The 24514-nt window shown below is 42.0% G+C and overlaps 1 protein-coding gene across 1 annotated transcript in view; it reads right to left on the reverse strand.

The window, feature by feature from the left end:
- The window catches only part of KDM7A (lysine demethylase 7A), an 86528-nt gene that overhangs the window by 32073 nt on the left and 29941 nt on the right, over nt 1-24514 (reverse strand). The window contains exons 3-10 of the mRNA XM_075939680.1: nt 17477-17594; nt 16341-16501; nt 12577-12718; nt 12119-12305; nt 11363-11525; nt 7701-7788; nt 5680-5786; nt 745-836 (exon numbers count right to left, since the gene is read on the reverse strand). Coding sequence (XP_075795795.1) covers nt 745-836; nt 5680-5786; nt 7701-7788; nt 11363-11525; nt 12119-12305; nt 12577-12718; nt 16341-16501; nt 17477-17594 — 1058 coding nt within the window. The remainder of the gene's footprint in view (nt 1-744; nt 837-5679; nt 5787-7700; nt 7789-11362; nt 11526-12118; nt 12306-12576; nt 12719-16340; nt 16502-17476; nt 17595-24514) is intronic.

Below are 24514 nucleotides of genomic sequence, written 5' to 3' on the forward strand. Positions count from 1 at the left end.
ATTGAAGCATGGATGAGAAGGCCTGAAGTCAGAGAAGTTCCCTCTGAGTTTTCAGCATAACCCTGTAGACCAGGCCAATGACCATGGGAAGAGGGAGAAGGTGAAGAATAAAGCATTGAACTCTAAATCTCCCACTAAAAAAACCAAAAGAAAAAAACCCCACACATTTGCCTCCCCCCCCAAAAAAAAAAAAAAAAAAAAAAAAAAAGGACTGTTTTCTTTGAGAAGTTGGAGAGGGTGATGTCAGGACACCTTCTAGTTTATGGTTAAGACTATATTTTAGTCATGGTATTTTTAGTAAAAGTCACGGACAAGTCATAGGCAATCAAGAAAAATTCACGGCCTGTGACCTGCCCATGACTTATACTATAAACACCCCGATTAACTCTTAAGTGCTCTGGGAGACTCCTAGTACATTTTCCCAACATGCAATAATCATTTCACATGGCAAATCTGCATATGATTGGTATCTAATTCCTTTACCATATACTGGAAAGAGAAAACAGGATTAAATGAAATCCAAGAGTTAAATATAGTAATTGGTCTGTAATTATTGATGGTTTTATGTTGTATGCCACTACCTCAGACAGGTTTTTCCCATAACTTCTATCAAGTTTCCTAATAATCGCTAAGGGATGGAAAAAAATATCTATAAAAAGGAAATACTCTAAGGAGTCACATTTTTATGTAGGTTTAAAATTAAAAGCAATCCACTAAAAACAACAAAAACCCACTTGCACTTACGTCTTTTTTCATCCATAACTTTAAAGCACTAAGTAAAGCCTTCACTCCTTGTACTAAGAAGTTCTGGGGCTGGAAACCATCTTCCCTCAGTTCTAAAAAGGACAGAGAGGCTTCAATTATATGCACATTGCAATGTAAAATGACAATCAGACATATATCTTTCAACCTTTAATATACCTGCCAATGTATTACACAACCAACAAAACATGTAATAAATCAAATGTATTACTTTTTGTATATATCAAACCATAAGAAAAAATATTTTAGAAATACAAAGTCTGTTTTCAAGAATGGCTTCTTTCTGCTTGAAATAATTACAAGTTTTACAATGTGTTATAGGTTACTTTGGACCGAGGATCGCAGCATGCAACATACTGCAGAACTGGTTTAAAGAAAATATCCTTAATGACATTTCGTGCTGCAACAATCTGTAGCTTATAGTTCACCACCACATAGGTGTGCTACATTTTTCTATTTTGGACCACATCAAGAGTGGTGCGGTTGAACAGTTTCTGTATAAAATGCCTCAAGCTCATGCAATCCCTCCTCCTCACCTACATAAAATTCATACAATTCAACCAGCTGCCTTATACCAACCCCAAATCTCTGCCAACCTCCCAATTAGTGCTGCACACACAAGCTTACACACAATATTAATGCAGTCTCCCCGAAGGTGAGTGACCACCCTCTTCTTCCCTTAAAGACGGTGGCTGCTGTGGTTCTGGGGACTCCCAAATTCTCCTGTGGGACAGTGCTCAATCTTCCCTTTCACTCCCTTCACTGTAGTAGAAATGCCTGTGATGAAAGGAAAGTTGGCCAGAAATACTCAGCAGGTTTATTCCCCCTTTACAGACAGAGTCGAAGTGAGGAAGGAGGTGGCTGCTAACTCCAACACCTTCATAAAGAAGGAACAGATTTGGAGCTGCTGTACTCTGATCCTTCCTCCCTTGAATAAGGTATGCACCCGGTCCTTGGTTTTTTCTTCTTCCCTATGTGAAGACTCCTTTCAGTTTCAAGACAACTCTGTTTCTTCTTCCCCAGGATGTTCTCACTTCCACCCCTTATGGAATAAAGGAGGAAAAGAGCAGCAGAAGGTCACAGCCATGCTACTGGGAGCACTGGGACTAGCAGCACTGCAAGTGCACTGTCCATATGCTGGGGGAGCTGAGGCTGTAGGGAAGAGGGGACAGAAGAGATGGGTCTGGGAGCTAGCATCACTGGACAGGAGCTCAGGGACCAGACAGAAAGGTCTGGTAAGCCAGATGTGGCCTAAAGGCCATAATTGGCCTCCTTATGCCTTTGCATCTCTGTCAGAGCTGTTTTTAGAATTCCCGGCTCTTAGTGATATTGATGGTACAATGTGGTTCCATTGTATGTGCTACCAGTGCTGACTGTCCACTCACAGAAAGGCACTTCCTACCCAATTCCTGCATTGGGGACACAGGTGCTTTCCTTTTTGACAGTTTTTTGGCAGGTTGGTCAGCCACCTGGGTTGAGAAGGGACCCTGTAAGAAGCAGCGGTCAGCAAAGATTATCCAGGGCAGAGGAGATCCAGGCTTCACGCTCATAGACAGGCCTGAGAGACTTCTCCATGAAGAAGAGCTTTAGTTGCAAATCTCTACCCCAGTGTCAATGAGCAGGCGCTTCTGTCTTGCGTGTGTTTCACCTAGGCAGCAATCACACTGATTGTGTCCATCTGACAGGTAATGCAAGCTTGCAGGTGAGACAGTGTTTAAAGACTGGGGAACAGGGCATTCTTATCAGGGGAGCTTTTGACCTCAGAGCAGCTGTGCATGCACAGGTTCACCTTAGTCATGTAATGTTAAACTGCAAAAGGAAAGTAAAAACAAGGTTTTAGATTTGTTTTTGGTTTTTAAACAAGGTAACTGGGACAAATGAAAAAGGAAACCGATTAACTGCTAATGACACAAGTAACTAACTGTTAAAATAATTAACTATTAAGTAGCAAGGCACTCCTAACTGTTCTGCCTCCTAGCCAAGGGAGTAGAGAAGAAACTGAGGGGAGCTTGGAGGTTTGTCACACAGTAGCAGATAAAAGCCTGAAGCTGTCAAGATGGGAACCACACATATACAACCCAACCAGGCATTGCTACCAAAAGTCTCCAAGTATGAGCACAGGGGCACATGAACACTTAAAGTCGAGCACCCCAGGGACAGCCCTTGAAGAAGAAAGCTTCTTCTCTCATCAGCTGTGATGGAATTGGGGGGCAGAGGGGAGGAAGAGAGGGAGAATATGAAGGAATGATTGCCTGAGCCACATGAGTTAACAACAATGCTATTTCAGCACATAAAAATAAGGGAGGAAGATTCAAGACTCTCTTAAAAGCCATTTCAATCTTGCAGTCCACAAAGTATTGTGAGGATACTGCTTGAGCTAATGGGGACAAGATCTCTAGTAAAATTTTCAGAAATGCAGACACAATTTAGAACCTTGAATCCTTTCAATGGGCTTAGGCTCCTACATCACTTCAGTGCTTTTGAAAAATTTTACAGTTTAGCTGACTAAAACAGTTAAGCACTGCAAGAAATAGCTGAGAAAGGATGTGGAATCTCCATCTTTGGAGTTTTTTACAAGCAGGTTAGACAAACATCTGTCAGGGATGGTCTAGATGGTGCTTGGTCCTGCCATGAGAACAGGGGACTGGACTCGACCTCTCAAGGTTCTTTTCAGACCTATGATTCTATGATCTATAAGGGCCTGATAGAGCTGAAGTTCAAGAAGGATTAATCAATTCTGAGGACATGAGCAATGGACTCCCATGAAAAGGGAAAATGTCAATGGAAGGGAATAAATGCGACTTGATAAAAATGACACCTCAAAAGAAAGAATGTAAAAATTTTTTTAAATGAATATGTGCTGCCTGTGTCATTGAAAGTGGAGCTCTCTGCTTCTACAAGGCAAAGAGACTGTCACCAGAAAAACAGAAATCTCTTACAAGTTACTGGAGTGTTTTGGAGAGTTATATTGGATCAATAATTTCTTCTCAAACATTTAGTTACCACATTAAGCACCTCAAGATGATAATGTGAAACTCTGATGTCTTGAAGAAGTCTCTGATCAAACTGAATCAAGAATCTCACCAAGGAAAACAAGAGTTTTACAGAGCAATATAATGCATGATGTTCGTATCTCAATTGCTTAATATCTTTGGAAGGTACCTCAAAGAGGTGATCTAGAGGAATTAGAACACATTTTACAACCATCAGGATTAATATGGTTTTTTCGCTCAATCAGGAACTAAGTCTAGTAGGTGGGGTATACTCTTCCTAGTAAGGCTGTATTGTCCCAGGATCTTAGATATGCAGTGTGTCCAAACTTGAAACTTAACACTGCTTAGAGAAAAGACAGTTACCTGTTCCCGTAACTGTGTTTGAGATGCGTTGCTCATGTCCATTCAACGTAGATGTGTATGCTCACCATATGCACTAGAGCTAGAAAATTTTCCCTTAGCATTACCCATAGGAGGAGCCAGCTCAGGCATTCCCTGGAGTAGCACACACATGCCAGGCTATATAAGACAACTCCAGTCCCCTTTCATTCGGAGTTCCTTCTTGCCAGAAAACTCTGACAGTGGGAAGGAGGGGAGGGATGTTGAATGGACATAACCAGACAATCACGTCATGACAAAACAGACTGGCCTTGTACTGGCAGATGGAAAGCAGAGATCACTACTGGGTGCGCTCGCATAGATGTAAGCTCCAGGCCTTCCTCCTCTAAATAGAGAAGATAATGAAGGATGAGCCTTTGCTAGAAAGAGACCTCTCTGCTCTGCCCACACTGAAAACCTAATCCACTTGATCACATATATTTGCCTGGTCAATGGCTTTCAGCTTCCAAAGAGAACCTGCTGAACCACTGCTGAGCAGGACTGTTCTTACACATTCAGCCATGGAGCAGCCATGCTGTGAGGCAGACTCAGAAGCAGCCTGGCTGAAGCAGGCAGACACTGCCCTGAGAAAGTAGGTCTGTGTGGAGAGGCAAGGGCCATAGAGCAAGCACCACGAGACTCATTAGAATGGTAAACCAGCGCTGGCAGAGTGCTTCAGTTCCAGAATAGGGATGTAAAATCCTATTTAATCAGTTAACCGGTTAAATGTTATGTTTAACTGATCCCACACTGCTATTAGAAACCAGTTACTAGTAAACATCACCTGGTAAGGGTGATGTTTACCAGTTAACTGATTAACCATTTCTATTACTGATTAACTAGTTATCCATTCACATCCCAATTCCAGAAGAGCATGTCAGCAACCTGTGAACAGAGAGCCCATTTGTGAAAAGAAAACTGCTTGCTCAACTTGTCGGCTAAGAGATTCCCTGTTTCCAGGAGCTGGCAAGCCTCCAGCTGAACGCCATACTAGATGTAGGGATGTAAAATCCTGATTAGTCAATTACACTAACTTGTAACAGTAAACTAACAATGAGAACTATTTACAGGGAAAACAGAGTCCAATCAACTAGAAAAGGGAGCAACAGCTAATGCTGAGATGAGAAAGTTCCAAGCATCATCACTGGTGGCAAGAAGGAACTGAGGGTGAAGGAAACCAAAGGAGCCCTTTGCAGTGCAGCCTGTGTGCACCATTCCAGGGGGAGCCTGAACTGGCTCCCTCTACAGGTACTGCTAAGGGAAAATATTTTGTTACCAGTGCATGTGGCAAGCACACATACCTACGTTGAATGGACATAAGCAAGTACCTAACAAGTTTGAAAAAACCCAAAGAACACATTTTGATAAAGAAATTATACAATCTATTCCCAGTTAGAGCTCAAGCCATACAGAGATGATCTTTGCCAACTCACCAGATTTCCTGCAGATAGGATGTTTATCATGAGATGGAGATCATGACCTTCCCAAGGTGAAAGAAAAAAAAGCCAAGATACTCAAAATCTTATTGAAGCATTAAATTAGTTACCTTTTAAAGTTTCCAGTAAATTTTTGGCCACAAACCAACAGATGGCTTCAAAGAAAGGAAATTTGAAAAGATCTGGGGTTTTTAGCCTTTTCTCCATTTCATAACACCTAAACAAATAATTTACAACGTTACGGTCTGTGTGCATTTTAGAATTAACCAATACAATATCCAACTCATACAATGTTCAGAAAATAAAATCAACAGGTTGTCATAAACAGAACCAATCAAGTACCACATAGTCAAACCCCAATAAAAACCACATTTGAAAAAGACTGAACTATGATCTTATTCGGTCCCTCTCAAGCACTTTCAAAAATAAAGTTGGATTTCATAAAACTATAGTACAAACTTAATGTGTAATATTTTAACACATGGAATTTTATTGGGATTCCACTGTAATAAACAAAAACAGTATGCTTAGACGACAATTCCACATTTTGGACAATAAATAATATAGCTGTCCCAACAGCAATCCTGACTGAAGGTTGCTCCTTTCAGTTCAAAATTTCACATCCGAGCTTAACTTGTTTTAGTATCTCCCATTTGCACTAATCTACAAAATAGAGCTTATTTGATTTTAGTGTGTAATTAAATTTGTGCAGACTACTAATTCTGCTTTGGAGAAGATTCTTTTGGAAGTGAAATACAGTAAAACCTGTGTTATCCGGCACACTCTGGGATTAGGGCATTCCGGTTATCTGAGGGTCCTATCAAAGTAGGAAAAACCAATGGACAATAATAGTAAAATTCAAGTTTTTAATATTGGTAGTTTTGTAGTGTGAGGCAGTTTGTCTCACATTTCTATTTTGAGTTAAATATAATTAGTACTTCTCAAATAGAAAAATTGTTAAGCCAATTATGGTAAACCAAGCCAGGCCTATGTGCCTGAAGATGTGACAGTATTGTGGCTGGGGGCAATGCCGGTTAACAAAGTTTTCTGATTAACAGAGTGATGGATAACAAAGGTTTCACTGTGGATCAAAGTCTGCTTCTGGCACTATCAAACTACAAAAAAAACCACTACTGTCCATAACTTGAGCCTGTTTCTACTTAATCCCATTTAACAAGCATAATGAAAACTACCTAGTACAGGTTGAAACTCTATAATCTGGGCTTCCCTGGTCCGGCATCGTTGGGTGACTCTGTGAGAGCACTCATGAGGAGAATCCATCAGGCTGAGGTGGCCAGGAGTACAGCCAAACTAGGGGACCAAGTCAGAGCCCCAGGGGCAGCAGAGCTGTCAAGACGAATGCAGAGCCCCCAGTTTCGGGTGGGGGGGAGGGGACGGGAAGTGGAGCTTCCTGTCACTGAGGGGAGGGCAGCAGCATAGCTGCTGGAAATGAGCATGGAGCCCCTGCACCATAGCAAGGATGCTGGGGTGAATGCGCAACTGCTTAGAGGAGCACAGAACCCCCCAAGTGACAGCAGAGCAGTGCAGTGCAGAGCCCACCAGGAAGCAGCAAAGCTTCTGGGTGGAGAGTGAAGCCCCAGGCAGCAATAGGACGCTGTGGGAAATGTGGAGCCACCAAGCAATAGCATCGCCCCTGGGAGGCAGCAGAGTCTCTGGGGAGAAAGCAGTGTCCCTAGCCACCAGCAAGAACATAGAGCCCCGGGTGGCAATATAGCTACCGGGGAGAGAATGGAGCCCCCTCCATGGGGCCTGGTGGGGGGAGGGGAGTAGTGGGGCTCTGGACAGCACAGGAATCTCCAGCCAATACAGGGATAGCAGAACCTCAGCAAGAGTGTGGAGCCCCAGGCAACAGCTAAGATTGGGGGGGGGGGGGGGGAGGGGGAAATAAGAGCTCCCTCCCTGTTGGCACTGTGAGGATAGCAGAGCCCTGGGTAGCAGTGGAGCCAGAGAGGAAGTAGACCTTCCCCCACTCCCACATTGAACTCTCTCTGTCTGGCAAATTCCCTGATTCGGGATCAGTCGGGTCCCAATGGTACCGGACCAGGGAGGTACAACTCATATATTAAAAGATGTCCTTCTTGTGGAGGTAAGTTGTAGTCAGAACACTAACCTGAGCTGCATGCCAATATTGAGGTTGTGCAAAAAGTTTCCTCCAAAAGCCATACAGTCCTGAGATGTAAGCACCGCATGAATCCAGCCTGAATTGACAAAAACATGAAGTTTAATAATATGCATCTATACTACAAATTGTTGTACCTGGGTTTGGGAACAAACAATTGATTGCATGTGTAGACAAGGTCAGAGAGCAACTAATTTGCATTTCAGCAAAATACAAATTAAAGGGATATTATGAATTAGGGATGCTAAAGATTGGTTAAGTGAATAGTCAATTAACCTCATGAATTCTTATTGGTTACTCAACTATTCTATTCTATAGTCCCAGAGTGGGGCTGGCAGCTAGTGCATTCCAGCCCCACACCACACTGCTGCCTCTGTATCAGAGGCAGCAGTGTGGAGTGCCAGGTGGGAGCTGATCCATGAGGGGAGCCAGTTTAAAAGCCAGCTCTCCTCGCAGACCAACTGCATGGTACAGAGGCAGCAGCGCAGGGCGGCAGCAGCCCCTCTCTGAGGGGGCTCAGCTCCTGGACCTAGCACAAGCCTGAACTGAACCAGGATGCCTACCCACCTGGCTCCTAATACATTTTAAATGCAGAGATGCATCAGGGGTAAGTCCTGGACCCAGCACAAGCCAGGACTGAGCTGGGCTGCTGGCCAGCCTGCTTTAAAAAAAAAAAAAAAAAAAAAAAAAAAAAAAAAAGGTACTAGTAGATGGGGTGGGGGAAATGTGTGTAGTTTTAGTTAATTTTAATACATTAACCTATAAACTTTTGCTTATCGGTTAATCGACTACACTATTACACCCTATTATGAAATCTGACATCTAGATTTGTGTTTGGGCAGGAGGGGAGTTAATTACTGGTAGTTACATATGTTCTACTTGTACAAGGCCTTTTTGGTATTAAAATCACATTCTTATTAAAAACAAAATGTTCTCTCCTCTTGTCTCCTCTCTCCTCCCCTCTCCCCATTTGCTATGTGAAAAACCCATAAACCCAAGGAAATTGACTTTAGTGAAACAGACTATGAACAAAGTAATTAAAATAAAAAATCTCTTATTTTTCAGTTCATTGTAATCTTATAAACAAATATTTACAAGTAATTATAGCCCTATCTGAGTTACTCAGATAAGAATTAGAAGATGTTTCCACTAATTATCCTAAATGGTATCCATTATATAATAGCTCAATATAACTATGATCAAAATAAAATTAGACTGGTAATTATTCTTACAATACTAATTTGCTAAGTAATTGGAAGCCTGTTCTTATAACACAATTTAATATGAACAGCACAGGCCAATAATACCGTTCATCTCTACCTAGCTATTACTGAACTTTAAATAAGAACATAAAAGCATATACAGGCAGTCCCCGGGTTACGTACAAGCTGGGGACTGTAGGTTTGTTCTTAAGTTGAATTTCTATGTAAGTCGGAACTGGTACATATTGTAGGGGAAACTCTAGCCAAACATTTCTCCAGAGCTCAGTTTTATTCTCCCACACCTCACTTCCCTCAGTCCTTTATTCTCAAGCTGAGGTGTCTGCTGAGAAAAGCCGCTCCACGTCTCCCTGGTCTGCTGGGGGGAAGCAGCTAGTGCGGGGTTGCCTCACCCCGTTTGTAAGTAGGGATCCGATGTAAGTCGGATCCATGTAACCCGGGAACTGCCTGTATCTATTAGATTCTTGTTTAAAATAGGATGTAGTTTAAGTTTGCCTTCAACAGATTTAATCAAATTTAATTCTGGAAAATAGCATAAACTCATCTTCCTCTTCCCGCCCCTCCCAAAAATTAGTTAATTCAAGATGTATACTACTGGTAGAATTAATTCAGTGAAGTTCAGTCAACTATTCCTAGACTTCCTATTTAATTTCCGCAAGTACTTATCTGTTAGCAACTTCTAATTTCAGTCTTTGACATTCATATCTGTTATTTGCGCCTTATGCAAGAATGGCTGTTCAACTATGTTTAAGTGACGGAGTAGAGCATACCCATTAAAAAGTACTTGTCCAAATACAAGATTAAATATGAATTACAACTCATCTGCTAATGTAATTTGGAGGTTGTCCAACAAGTAATCTGGCCAGAGACACAGAAATGGCCAAAATGTTGCATGAAGTGACTGGCTGCAACATAAGAGGAAATAGGTTTTCAATGTTTTGCTGCAGAAACAGCTGGAAAAATCTCTATTCATGCTGAGAAATTAACAGGGCAGGATTAAGAAAGGTACTTTAGGGGCTGTAGCCCAGGGCCCCTCTATGTCCCCCAGAGCCACATCACAATGATGAGCGCTACTCCAGGAAGCTCTGTTTGAGCATTGCCCTTGCCTGAAGACTCCAGCCCCATAGCTCCCATTGGCCACAATTTCTGGCCAATGAGAGTTGCAGGGAGTGGAGCCTACAAGAGAGCACAGGCTGTGTGGAGCCACCTATTGCCCCCATTCACTAAATGGGAGCTGCCCCTGATAAGTGCCCACACCTCAACCCCCTATCCCAATTCTCTCCTACATCCTATCTTCCTCTGAGATCTCACACCCCCACCTCAATGTCTTGCCCCAGGCACCCTCTTTCATTCCAATCACATCAAACCCACCCTGGACACACCCTTCACCCCAAACCCCTTATCTCCAGCCACACCTCATCCCCAGCCACACCCTGGAGCCTGCACCCCAGTCAGTGCCATCACCTACTCCTGCACTGCATCCACCTTTCTACCTCAACCTGCAGCCCCCTCCTGCACATTGATTCCCTAATTTTGGCCCCACCACAGAGCCTAGGGAGTGTTATAAAATCTGGTAGCTCTAGGCCCCACAATAATAAACCTGGCCCTGGTTATCAAACTCTAATCTTGTCCTTGTCTCCTTAAAATGTTACTACTGTGAATCAAGTAACAAAAACCCAGAACAATTTCTTAAGAAACTTTCCAACTACAGGTTAAACCTCCCGCATCTGGCTCCCTCGGGACCTGACTGGTCCCAAACAAGGGATTTTGCCAGACCAGGAGAGGTTATTTCTGCCTCCCCAGCCCAGTGGCTCCCCCTGCCACCAACCCTGCTGCACTGCAGATAGCCCACTGCAATGCTGGGCTCCCAGCCCCACCATGGCTGACCACAGCCCCACCACCAGCGCTCCCAGCCCCTCCAGTCCTACCATGGCTGATTGCTGCTCCACCAGCAGGGTTCCCAGTCCCACTGTGGCTGACTGCTACCCTGTCGCTGGGGCTGCTAGCCCTACCAGAGCAGACTGCTTCCCCACCAGAGCCCACTGGTGCTCCAGCTATCCTGCAGTCAACTCAGCCAGACTCCCACAGCAGGGCTCCAGGCCACTGGGACCCCCTGCAGACAGCCCAGCTGGGCTCCCAGTTCCTGCTGGGCTCCTGCCTCTGGGTCCTCCACTGAGACTCTAGTTCACCAACACCCATGGTCCAGTGGACCACAAATGTTGCCATACAAGAGAGTCCTCGTTTAGAGTTTCAACCTGTAGTTAAACATTTTAAAGGCTGATACACTGCTGATATTTTTAAGACATTCTCTTCTTCAAACTTCAGGATATTTCTAAAAGTTACAATTTAAGCAAGATGTTTTGGTATCAGGAATTTACTAGTGATACAATGAAGCATGCAAACTGCAGGGGCTGGGTAGAGGTAAAATCTTACCTGTAGGAACAAATAAGGTATGTCCTTGTTTCACCACACATTTGTAACATTTATCTATTTTATCCCCAAAATACACTTCACTTTGAGTGACAGAGGAACTCCAAGATTCATAGCGAGCCAGGTTTTCATCAGTAGGTTTGATCAAGTAGAAGATCTTCTCACCCTGTACACAAAAAGGTGTCCCATATGAGATAAGTTACAACTTCTTAATTTTTTTATGTGAACGGTATTTTGTTAGGAAAGCTCTGTTATCTAATCGTAATATACCATACTTCCATGTGAGCTCCCTAGGTTTTCCAGCCCTCATATTTCACATGTTGGTCTACCAGAAGCAACTATGTAGTCCATTCTAAACTTTTGGAATTTGGGGACCAGGAAAGTGTCACTTTAAGGAACAATTTATTAATTCAGATCAAAATCGTGTCCAGTCATCCTGAGCTACATGGTTGCTGCAACTCAGAAAGCAGTGTGAGCTAGTGTTAGAGAACAGTTTATTTATTTTCTCCTACAAAAGGCTCAGTATAGCATCCACCTGTCTGCTAGAAAGCTCAGAGACTGGCATTTTCTTTCTACAGATAAACATGTACGGAATACTGAAAGACAGTGCACAGTCAATCCTCCTCTATCCCCTTTTCAAACTAATTGTTTCATTCAAAATATGAAAGGAAGTCCTTGAACACAGGTTTCTTTTGTGGCAAAAAGATACACACAGGACAGAATAGTTTTCAAGCATTCAGAAAGCAAGAACTTTCTTACCCACAGAACATGGTACCAGACTGATGTGCCCCCAAAATCAATATGGAAATCAGTGTAGCTGTCCTGAACTCCCATCAAACAATATTTCTGAACAAAAGGTTTTGGGAAGACAGAGTCATCTGGCCAGTAGTTTTCCACCCATGAAAGCTTTGTAGCAATGTCTGGGACTTCCACCAATTCAGACATCCTTAAAAAGTAAGTAAATGATGAAGTAAGTACAAGTAATGAGGAGAGACATCTTTCAATATTTACCTTTCTTAAATAACCATAAAATTGTATTTCTATAGGATTCCATATAGTCCCCAAATCCCAACTCAGATCTTTCTACTAGACACAGTTTTGGAGTATTATCTACTTAGATTTCTACATTTATTCTTTGTTTTAAGAAGTGAGGAGAGAAACCACATTTTCTACTTCAAAGGAGTTCAAGTCAAGTTGTCTCAAAGTCATTTACTCACTTGGTGTCTGAAAACTCCAGACTGATCACATTTAATACTTTTGGTCGATCAGGATTCATGAAATACTTAATATAATTATGAAGCTTCATTTTACTGTCTGCCTGCCTTGCCACATCAATTACATCTATCACTTTGTCACCACCTGTAAAAACAAGAACATTAACATTTTAACATATGTTTAATATTGTCTGCAAGATATGACAATCAATTTCAACACAAATAAACTTCACTATTATCCTACCCTCCCCAGAACACAGAAGTACAAGAATAAAGCAAGATCTTAGCTATAACTTATTACCTTTACTTTATTTTAAGATTAGTTTCAGTAATATTCTTAAGTCACTACTTCTGTGGTTAACCAAAAGAAAAAGGAAGATCCCAACATGATTATGACTAGTTCATACACTTGGCTTTGTGGCTTCTTTCACCAAAAGGAAGAACAAATCAGAGGAAGTTATCAAAAATACATTTTTGCATATTTCAATAGTGGTCATCACCACAATATCTGAACACTTACTTCAACGTGCACTGCAAATTTTCGACAAGTAATAACAAAGCTTATAGCTTGGATCCTACAACCGTTTAATTGGGGCTCAGCCTCCTGAGGTCTCTTCCAGCCCTATGATTCTACAGGAATAACTAAGCATGGAGTAACCACAATGGAATTCATGCATGCTCAAAGCTAGGCACATACTTAATTCGCTTTAGGATTTGGTCCTATGTCTATGGATTTTCTTCTGAGTATCTGTAGTGATACATCATGGAACAGTGTAAGTAAGGAAATATCTATTTTCAGAGAGTCAGTAAATAAAGAGACTTATTTAACAACCAACACTGCCTCCCCTCTTCATTAGATTACAGAATATGTTGACTCTTAAAGGCAGTGCTGTCCAATGATCCTCAACCCAAAAGAGAGTTAGCATAATATAGCTTTGTGAAGGGCCATTAAACAGAAAATAGTGGAGAATGAAAAAGATATTCAAAGTCTATCTGTTACTGTTAGGCTGTGTCTACATTGGCATCCCTTTTCAGAAAAGGGATGCTAATGAGACACTTCGGAATTGCAAATCCGCGGGGGGATTTAAACATCCCCCGCGGCATTTGCATTTACATGGCTGCCGCTTTTTTCCGGCTTGGGGATAAGCCGGAGAAAAGCGCCAGTCTACACGCGATTCTCCAGAAAATAAGCCCTTTTCCGGAGGATTTCTTATTCCTACTTTCAAGAATAAGAAATCCTCCGGAAAATAAGCCCTTTTCCGGAGGATTTCTTATTCTTGAAAGTAGGAATAAGAAATCCTCCGGAAAAGGGCTTATTTTCCGGAGAATCATGTGTAGACTGGCGCTTTTCTCCGGCTTATCCCCAAGCCGGAAAAAAGCGGCAGCCATGTAAATGCAAATGCCGCGGGGGATATTTAAATCCCACGCGGATTTGCAATTCCGACTCGTCTCATTAGCATCCCTTTTCCGGAAAGGGATGCCAGTGTAGATGTAGCCTTATAGTTCTGCAGTGTTATGACATCCTAGTAAACAGGTAGCTAATATGTTGATGTTGTAATGGACGCACCAGTTCCTTTGCACCAAAAGGCTGAGAATATGGGAGAGTGACCTTGGCCCTCCTTGATGGTTTATAGACAATATTGCTTGTATGTTTTTAATATTGGTACCTTCTTATGGTCTTGTTCTTAATCAGAGATAAAAAAGAGTGAGCATGCATTGAGGACTGCTCGGAGTTCCCCAAAGTTTGATGTGTAATGTTGTCTCAGACCGTCAATGGCGAGTGGTTCCCTGTGTGGTTATGCAAGTGTGCTCCCCAATCTAACAGATATGTGGCCACTGTAAATATAATTGATGGAGTGGCTTAAGGGAAACTCCAACACATTTTGTGAGCTCAAGTCCGCTGTGTAGAGAATTTCTGATTGTCATTGAGACACTTGTTCAACCTATATCTGTGCAGTGCCTATATTGTCTTGAGACAGCCATGAAGACAACATATAAGTAGCTTGGCATGTCATACAACTAATATGGTTGCTGCCACATGATCTAATAATTGCAGGCAGGTCTTAGCAGATATCTCCTCCTGCTCTTCCAAAGTCTCCTCTGGAGGCTCAGAAGGTCCACCTACTGAGGATGGAGTACATCTCAGTCTCTCCTTGCAAGTGCTAGAAGTCCTAAAATACTGTTGCCTGTATGCAGCCCATGAAGCCCAATAAGGCTATTGCAGCAAAACTGGCACTGGTGGATGGCATGATGTCCACATCAAAGAGATGCTGCCCCGGCTCTCAGCTCAAGGATGAATGAGAAGAAAATGAGGGCTGTTTATCCATATAGTGTTATGTAGCTACCAGGAGTGGCACAAGATGGGAAGAGCGAGTGAGAGATCCCAAAAGCCACTGCCATTGAAATTCTCTGATCATAGGTGCAGAGATGCACAGTCACCTAAAGTGAATTCACCTTGTGAAAGCAGGGTGATTATTACCAGCTATTCTTCCGAGCATCAGTAAGGGAATGGAGTATATAGGCGGGTCATTCAATATAATGCATATTGTGTATTCCAAAGCCCAGTCCAAAAATCAGTGATAAGCACAAAAGTGCTGTTTATATTGCATTTAAATATGCCACCAAAAGTCTACAAGAGTTAATGCAAAGCACACACAATTCTCAACTGTACAGTCCACATTACAGCTGGCTTAATGTTATAGCCCCACTGAGATACATATTCAGGTGGTCAAGAGGTGGTCAGAGACTGCCCAGAAAGTCTGACAGAATACAAAATGCTCCCACTGAAGCTACAGTACTCCCTGAATTTCTCCTCCAAGGAGCAGAAAAAAAGCTTATAAAGGAAAAGGATCAGAGACTGGAGAGCCAACAATTTACAGATATAGATGAGGTGAGGCAGGAGGGAATTGATCTGGCCCTGAGCTGCCAGTCTCCTTCTGTCCTTGTGCCCCTACTGTGAATATTTCTGCAGTGCAGCTCTCTCTCTTCTATCTGAAATCTACTGTCTACTCCTCAGAGAGGCCAGGGCAGAGGAGCAAGGAGTCCCAAAGATACAGCAGTTGGAAGTCCCTGAAACCAAGCAGCACTATAACCTCAATGTATTAACTTTTATATTTGGGGGCAGCTGTGAAGGTAGCAGCCCTTTCTTCCTAAATACATCCCTCCTCTTCCTCAAACTACACAAGAAGTCCAGACAAGGATCACGAACATCCCAGAAACCCTGAGTAGGGATGCCATAGGCAAACACAGGACAACATAAGCAAAAGTTTTGTTTTGCAATGCACCATCAGTAACAGATGTTTTTTAAGTGTAAAATCCTTTAAAAGACATTCTCATTGTGTTACAAACCATTTTTCAAATCTGCAATAAAGACTCCCCATCATTAGACTGCCGAGTGCAAAACTAACTTATCTGATTCACAGTGTGAGAAAACATCCTCAGACTACTACAATCTGTTTCTTATGGTATGCTGCAGAACAAAATACAGCTGTTTAATATTTCAATCATTTAGCACACTTTTTCACAGCTTGTGCCACAGGTAGACAAGAGTGAATGTTGAGGGCTATGGGCATACAATTGTCACATGTATACCCATGAACAAAACCCAAATTGGTAGATCAAATTTACCCTTGCTAGACTTCTGGTAAGAACTGTTCAACTTAGGTTAGGCATATAGTATCCTTAAGCTTTTGAAAACGTGCAAATATTTATTGAATTTAATTCACTCTATGCTGAAGCATTTACATGTATTCCAGGAAATCACTTACCAACATAGCGTTCCACATCCAACACGGAAAAAGTAGGGGGAGGGAGTCTGAGTCCTAGACCATCTAATTTAGGAACCATAATAGGGACATCAAACCCATGTTTTTCCAGGTACCTTTGTGTCAGCTGGCTGCCATGCATTTTCAAAATGATTTCGTCAGCACTGGGTGGAGGGGGAAATCAAAATATTAGCACTGAAAAAAAAACAGTACACCAGTTTTGAAAGAAGTTAACAAAAGCTTTGTTAGATTTCTAGAAAACATCTTATTGACTCAGAGGGGTAGCTGTGTTAGCCTGTAAATTAACCACACACAAAAAAGGAGTAGTCCTGTAGCACCTTAGAGACTTATTTTTATATATAAAAATCCATGGAGTTATATAGCTAATATAAATCAAATTAAAATAAGTGGATACAATTGTATATAATTAAGCACTCAAGGTGAAAGCAATTCTGCTGGTTACATTTAATCAAACCAAAAGACAACAAATTTAAAACCAATTGATGTCTAATCTGGGGAACTCTGCCAATTAATGTCATTGAAGCAAAGAACTGAGGAGGATTTAAAAAAGTCACTTATGTGGATAATGACAACAGACTGGTATATTAGAATAAAAAGCATTTTCTTTTAAAAGGAATATAAGTCATCATGCTTTAGACAGAGTAAGTCAATCCTTAACTGCTGGAATAAAGGGGAAAATTGCTTTTATGGACACATTACTACATAGCTATGCAGCTCCTTCACCTTCTTCTGAAGCATCTGGGACTAAATAAACCAATGAGTCAATGTTCATGGTCTACTATAGAGAAAATGGGAAGTAATTTCTGAGTCTCTTGTTTCTTGCATCAGATGAGTGGAAAATGCTGAAGAGGCAACACAGCTAACAATGTGGGTGCTAGTGACAGACGCCACAGAAAGTACATCCATGTGTAGTAATTTGCTTGGTGGATGCTATTTGCCTTGAAGATAAACATATGCATATGAAACACCGGAAGACATGAAAAAAGATTTCATATGGAGGAGGGTTTTGGAGAGAGGGCAAAGGGTTCTGGAGGCATGTTAGGAAGGCCTGTTAGACATGATTAATAGCCAAGGTTTTCCTCCTTTTTGTGATCTGAGTTCTAAGGAAATTTCCATACCTTGGGAATGAGCGAGCTCGTAGCTGTTTAACAAAAGTTCGTGTTCCAGCTTGGACTGGTTTGGTACCATCATCAAACTCTGTGTAGTCATGTCTATGCCAGTTTCTCCTCTTCTTCACTAGATTTGTTTTTTTTAAAAGGATTAACGTAATATTAGTGTTGATGGCATAGGTTACACTGGCTGCTATTCCATCAATGAACCAACTGTGCTACAACTGACCATCTTTTTAATTTAGCTGAATTAATCTGTTTTATAAACAAAGTCTCTTTAAAATATTATGTTGATCATAACAAAATATTAATCCTTTGCATTTCTATAATTCCTTCCATTTGGGAATCTCAAAGCAGTTTATGAATAATGATTTAAGATTCAATACTCCTATAGTAAGGCAATACAAACACTGACAGCCTGAACTTTGCCCAGGAAACTAAAGAGGAAGCCTACAGCAGAGCCAGAACAGAACTGAAGAATTCCTAATGCTCACATCACACACTTGAATTACATCATCCTACATCTTCAAGATATTTTATTAAGTAATAATTTAGTTTACAATAGACCAATAAAGCCTAATAATCTTTATTGGGCTTCCTAATATGCTAGCAGTTATATGGACATACAAAAGTCTAATCTTTGCATATTGTTCAAATGGCTATTTTTTGTTAATCCATCCTCATCCACTCATATCTCCAACCCCATTTGTTTGCCTTGTCCATAGATTATATCTTGTCTTTTAGATTATAAATTCTTTTGGGTAGGAACTAGGAATGTTAAATTTAGTTTAATCAACTAATCAATGGATTTTCCATCAATTAGTCAATAAGCAGGGGAGCTGCGGCAGGGTTAGCTCCCAGAATGGGAGTTAACCCAGCTGCAGCTCTGCCTTTTAAATGTATTAAGAGCCAGTAGCAGGGAGAACCCGGTGTGAGCCGGGACAGCTGATTCCCAGCAAGTACTAGGTCTCCCCCCGCCTCCCCCCCCACACACACACACACTGCACTTCAGCCTTTTAAATGTATTAAGAGCTGGCGGGCTCAATACATTTAAAAGCAGAGGCACAGCATCTGGGACTGGGCACGAGCCGACATTCAACTGATTCCTGGCTCATGCCCAGTCCCCGCTACTCCCTGCCTTCCCTGCCTCGGGCAGTAATGGGGGAAAAAAGACAGCTTTTAAGCCACCTCCCCCCCAGCACCGGCTCCTGCTCCCCCCCTTTCTGCCTCTATGGCTGGAGGGGGACAATTAGTCAAGGGACTAGTCGACTATCCAATAAGCTTTCACTTAAGCTTATCAGATAGTTGATCCCTAGTAGGGACTGTCATTTTTCATGTTTGTACAGTGCCTAGCACAAGGTGGCCAGGCCTGACTGAAGCCATTAGGTGCAACTACTACATGCAATCATCAGGTTTGAGATGGATGGTTTTATATCAATAAAAACTTAAGAATCAATAGGCATTCTCTTGTGGTTTAGGGCAACTGACTTTGGTTCTCTTCTACTAGCTGCATGGTATATTGATACAGAGGCTTTAGACTTCTAGAGCTAACACACAAATGTAAATCTAAGTTCTCATATGAATTGCTTTGCCAGTTGCACCGACACAAATTACAGGGACACTACTGAAAATGATACACAAAGTCACAAAGGAATTATACAGTCTCCCATGTCATTTTTTTATTTTAATAGGGTTGAAAAACTGACAAATTTACTTAATCTTAAAAGCTTCCAAGTTTTAACATAAAATGATTGAATATGACTCATGGCCTCTGCCATGCTTCATGAAAATTATCTTATGAATATGATTATATATAACTTAAAGACGTATTAAGCAAAATTCATCTTGAGACATTTTTAATCTGCTGAATGTGTATATTCTATTTTTGTGCATGTAGCACTCTAGCATGTGAAGTTAGAAATATGAACTGTGGATCTGTTTATAATTCTAAATGTGCTAATGAGAGCCATTACTGATACTCCAGGAACATAATGGACCAGCATTCAAGACAATGATCTATAAATGGGTTAGTTTTTCCTGTAATACCAAATGGTGGTTGGTCAGGCCAACTGATGTTGGAATCCATTTTGGATCTGGCACTTTTCCACTCAAGGTGAGAAAAAATATGAACTGAACACAAATCATTCCCACCTTTGGTAAAAGGGATATAAAAAGGGGGAAAACAATAGGGGTGTCCAGATACTAGTGGACCCCAACTTACCACTCAAAATGCCTGCTGAAAACATCTAAGACTGAACAGAGAGAAGGATTGGGCCCAGGCTAGGAGGCTGCCTAGCTTGTGAAAGATCTTTCATTGAGTGGACGATGTCATTCGTGTTGGCTGTAAAGAGCTTCTGACTGCCGAATAGGAAATCTTTGATGGTAGACTGCATTTCCCTGGGAAAAGAAGCGGAATTAAACCAGAAGGCTCTCCTCATTACCACCACAGTTGCAGTAGACCGTGCGGCTGTGTTGGCCATGTCTAGTGGAGCCTGTAGGGCCCTTAGTAATTATGGCTCTGAACTGTTGTTTTTTTGCCTCCAGAATGTCCGAAATATAGTTGTATTTATTTAGAGCAGCATAATTGGCCATTCAGAATTGCAATGTTGAGCACATGTATACTTCGCGTTCAAACAAATCGAGCCTCTTGCTGTCGCATTCCAATGGTGTGAATCTGAAATGCTGATGCTTGTTCTTTTGGTATGCAGCTTCTACCACCAACGAATTAGGCACAGGGCGAGTAAACTCACAGCACTTGGGTGGAACCTAATATTTTTTGTTAGCCTTCTTACAAGTAGGCATTGCTGTTGCTGGAGTTTGCCAAATCGTCTTTGCCATGATGGCTGGATTAATAGGTAGTGCTACTTTAGAAGATGTCAAAGAAGGCAGAACATCCGTCAGCTCATTTTGGTTTCGTTGACCTCTTGGAGGGGCACGTTCAGCTCTGCAGATGCTCATTTAAAAAGGTCCTGAAAATGTGCAAAATTATCTGCAGAAGTCAGAGAAGGAGGAAAGACTTCTTCATCTGGTGACGAGGATTCGTTTGCGTCCGGCAAGATGTTAGGTTACAGTGGTCCCCTTTTAGGGCTTGCTGACGCTGGGGAGACGGGGACTGCAGTCGTGGGGAATGTTGCAGTACACTATGGTGTTTCCGAATGTAGTGGTGTCTGGGTCAAGATTGACAGGGGCTCCAGTACTGCTCCTGCAGGTATGGCATGAGGGGTAGCATCCAGCGGTTATTGTACCATGGCATGCTTCTATGCCTGGAATGCGATGGATGGGTTCTGGCAGAGTAGATGGATTTGTCAGTGGGGGGAGAATTATTTGGAGAGAAAACTACATTCACGTCCTCTTCAGAGTCAGTAGAAAAACTTTCCAGTGATAAAATTGATTGTGGTACCTGTGTACCAGGAGAAACGTTGATACCGAGGAAAGGTGAATTAAAAGTGGAGGAAACCAAAAGTCCCTATGTTGCATATATTGCTGTGCTGGCATCAACAGTGCTGTGGTTGGCTGCACCGATGCTATCTGCTATCTGCCAGATGGTGTCTTGGTACCGATCAGCCAGGCAATGTGGTTGGTGCCTGTGTCGCGCTGTGGTGCCAGTATTCGTGCAGATTATCAAAGTTGGCACCAAGGTTTTTTGCAGTGCTGTAAAAATGTTCTCAGTGCTGGATGGTGCTGCAGCAGCAGAGGCAGTCAACAAAGCCTGAGGCCTCGGAATGGGGTTTTGAACTATCCACTTTGATTGTTGTGCCAAAGATGCCCATTGAGTCATGAGTGCTCAGGCATAGTGCCACTGTGCCTCTTGTCACTGAATGTGTTGGTGAAGGCCATTTCAGTGCAGAGGCCTCCTGAGGCAGAGTAGAAGCTCACTTTTTCGCTGGCTTTTTGTCTGTGTTTTCAGACTGCTGGCCTGGATCGGAAGCTGGTCTTAAAGATTTCTCAAGGAGGATGAGTTTGAGTTACAAGTCTCAGTCTCAGTTCTGGATTTTAACTTCACACAATGCAGGCACTTTTGGGAAACATGTGCCTTGCCAAGGCATTGGACACATTTTGTGTATCCGTCCGACACCAGTATGGGGTATTTGCATGAGGAACTGCACTTAAAGCCCGGTGAGCTTCTAACTAACAGAAGGGATTAACAGGGAGGGGAAAAAAAACCCTCTTTTTTCAATAACTACAAACTATAAACTGCTAAACTAACTAACTGGGGAAATAAAAACAGGTTGAAAAGGGGATTACTTATGTAACACTCAGGATGAGGTAAGGAACACTGCCAAGCTCCATCTGGCTGGAGGCGGTAGAGAAGGAATTGTGGGGGAGGGGGATCACGTATGCACAACGCCAGCAAAGTAGGAGCATGCAGCTGCGGACGCACATATGCACAGCCCTAGGGACACTGCTCTGAAAACTCCGCTCAAAAGACTCGGAGGCAGCACACCAACCTGATGTGGTGTACCCACAGGGACATCTCTCAGGGTATGTCTACACTTGCACCCTCTTTCAAGAGAGGGATGCAAATGCAGCTGAGCAAAATTGCAAAGGAAGCGCGGATTTGAATTTCCCGCACTTCATTTGCATACTCGCATTATGGTGCTATTTCGAAATAGCAAACGCTGTATAGGCACGGTTATTTCAAAAGAAAACCTTTCTTCCAAAATAACTGGTAAACCTCATTGTAGGAGGAATAAAGGTTATTTCAGAAGGTTTTCTTTTGAAATAACTGCGTCTACACAGCGTTTGTTATTTCGAAATAGCACCATAACGCAAATATGCAAATGAAGTGTGGGAAATTCAAATTCGCACTTCATTTTCAATTTCTCTCAGCTGTATTTGCATCCCTCTGTCAAAAGAGGGTGGAAGTGTAGACATACCTTCAAAGAATAATTGTTACCTAGGGAGAGAGGAGCAAACACTGTTCATCTCTATGTTTCATTGATAAAGAGAACTGACCTTATGAGCTCTCTGTGTAAAACTTTTATACAGAATAAAAACTGATTTATCTGGAGATTTGGTCCTCTTTGGGGCTGTATTTTTGGATGCTGTCAATGGCCTTATAGCTGAGCCCACCCAGAGCTGAACTGATCCAGCATCTATGTTGCTCTGCTGGAGGGCTGTTATCACAACTCCATGCCTTGGCTAGGGAAAACCAGAGCTTTTGGCCCAGTAAGTAGGTGAACTCAGTGGCACTATCAGCACACTTGAGTGACAGTTTCAAGGGGACCCCTGTGATCGAATCCATCACAATCACCTCTCCTCAAACCCATTTAAACCTTTAATAAATCATTTAATTTCTATCAATCACTTGGTACCACAAGTCACGCAAAATGTAACATTGTGACTTCCTTCAGAAGCAACAGAAGTTCATTTACAAATCTGAATATGTCTGGCAACACTTCAATAGCACTTTCTACCGACACAATGAATACTGTAATGTTCTTTCACTCAGATTCTATCATTTCAGAGGTTGCGGATCCCAACTACATTCCCAACCAGATGTCTGAGCAAAAAGGATTATACCACATGAGCTTTGAATGAACTTGTGTTGAGTTTAGCCATAGTGTCTTATCTTTTTATTGATCGGCAACATACCAGTTACCACTTGAGGGAAATTGAACAGAGCTTATCACTCAGGCTATGATTATTTTTTTTCTGATTAATTCTAAAAACAAAAAACTATACCAAACTGTGCTCACTAGTATTTGATAGATGCTAATAAAGACAACCGCACCCAAGAAACCAAGTGTGTAATGTTTAAAATTACTAAACTAGTACTAAAAGCAGGAACTTTGTTACATATGATGAAAAGCAAAAAGCTCAGGTTTAGGGATGCAAACGGATAGCAGGTTACCCAGTAAGCATCATCCGTTAAGGTTGATGCTTACTGAGTAACGGGAGCAGCCCCATGCTGCCAGCTGCCAGCCTAGGCAGGCTAGAAATCTGCACCTTTGCGTAGGACTGAAAGCAGCAACTGGAGTGAGGAGCGGGGGGCTGCCACTTCTGTCCATCCCTCCCACTTACCCCTCCCCGGCAAGGCTGCCGACCCCCCCCCCCCATTTGCACCTGTTTAATCAGTTAACCGTTTTACTTAACATTTAACCAGTTAACTAATTAAATGGGGTTTTACGTCCCTCCTTAGGTTGCTACCCTGGTCACACAAATGGTATGTCAAAAACTGATACAAAATAGTCTGGCTAAGAAAATCTGACATCCAAGCAGTTTTAATATTACTGGAACTTAATTCAATCCAAAACAAATTAAATCTTATCCAAATAGGAAATAAATTTAGGATAAGCTCCTAATAGAGGGGTCCTAGGGTACATCTAAACTACATCCCTTTTTCGATAAAGGGATGTAAATTAGATGTATCGAAATTGTAAATGAAGCCGGGATTTGAATTTCCCGCACTTCAGTTACATAATGGTGGCCGCGGCTTTTTTCCGAAAAGCCGCTTTTCGAAAAAAAGCCACGATTAAGACAGGGCATTTTCAACAGAAATGCCCCGTTTTGAAAGATCCTGTAAACCTGGGGTGAGTGTCCGGGTGTTGCTAAGGTGGGGGGAGGGATAGCTCAGTGGTTTGAGCATTGGCCTGCTAAACCCAGGGTTCTGAGTTCAATCCTTGCAGAAGCCTTTTAGGGATTTGGGGCAAAAATTCATCAGGGATGGTACTTGGTCCTGCTGAGAAGGCAGGGGACTGGACTAGATGACCTTTCAAGGACCCTTCCAGTTCTAGGAGATAGGCAATCTCCATTATTTTACCTTTTTTCATTCTTTGAGGTTTACAGGATCTTTCAAAATGGGGCATTTCTGTAAAAAAATGCCCCATCTTAACTGTGGCTTTCCAAAAAAAGCTTGCAGCCACCATTATGTAAATGAAGCACGGGAAATTCAAATCCCAACCATTTACAATTTCGATACATCTAATTTACATCCCTTTATCGAAAAAGGGATGTAGTTTAGATGCACCCATACTGTATCCAGATTGCAACAAAACTTAGCAAGACTGACCACTCAATTATTAAAAATATAAATATAAATCTATA

This window comes from Pelodiscus sinensis, chromosome 1 (assembly GCF_049634645.1).
Source record: "Pelodiscus sinensis isolate JC-2024 chromosome 1, ASM4963464v1, whole genome shotgun sequence".
NCBI classification, from domain to species: domain Eukaryota; kingdom Metazoa; phylum Chordata; order Testudines; family Trionychidae; genus Pelodiscus; species Pelodiscus sinensis.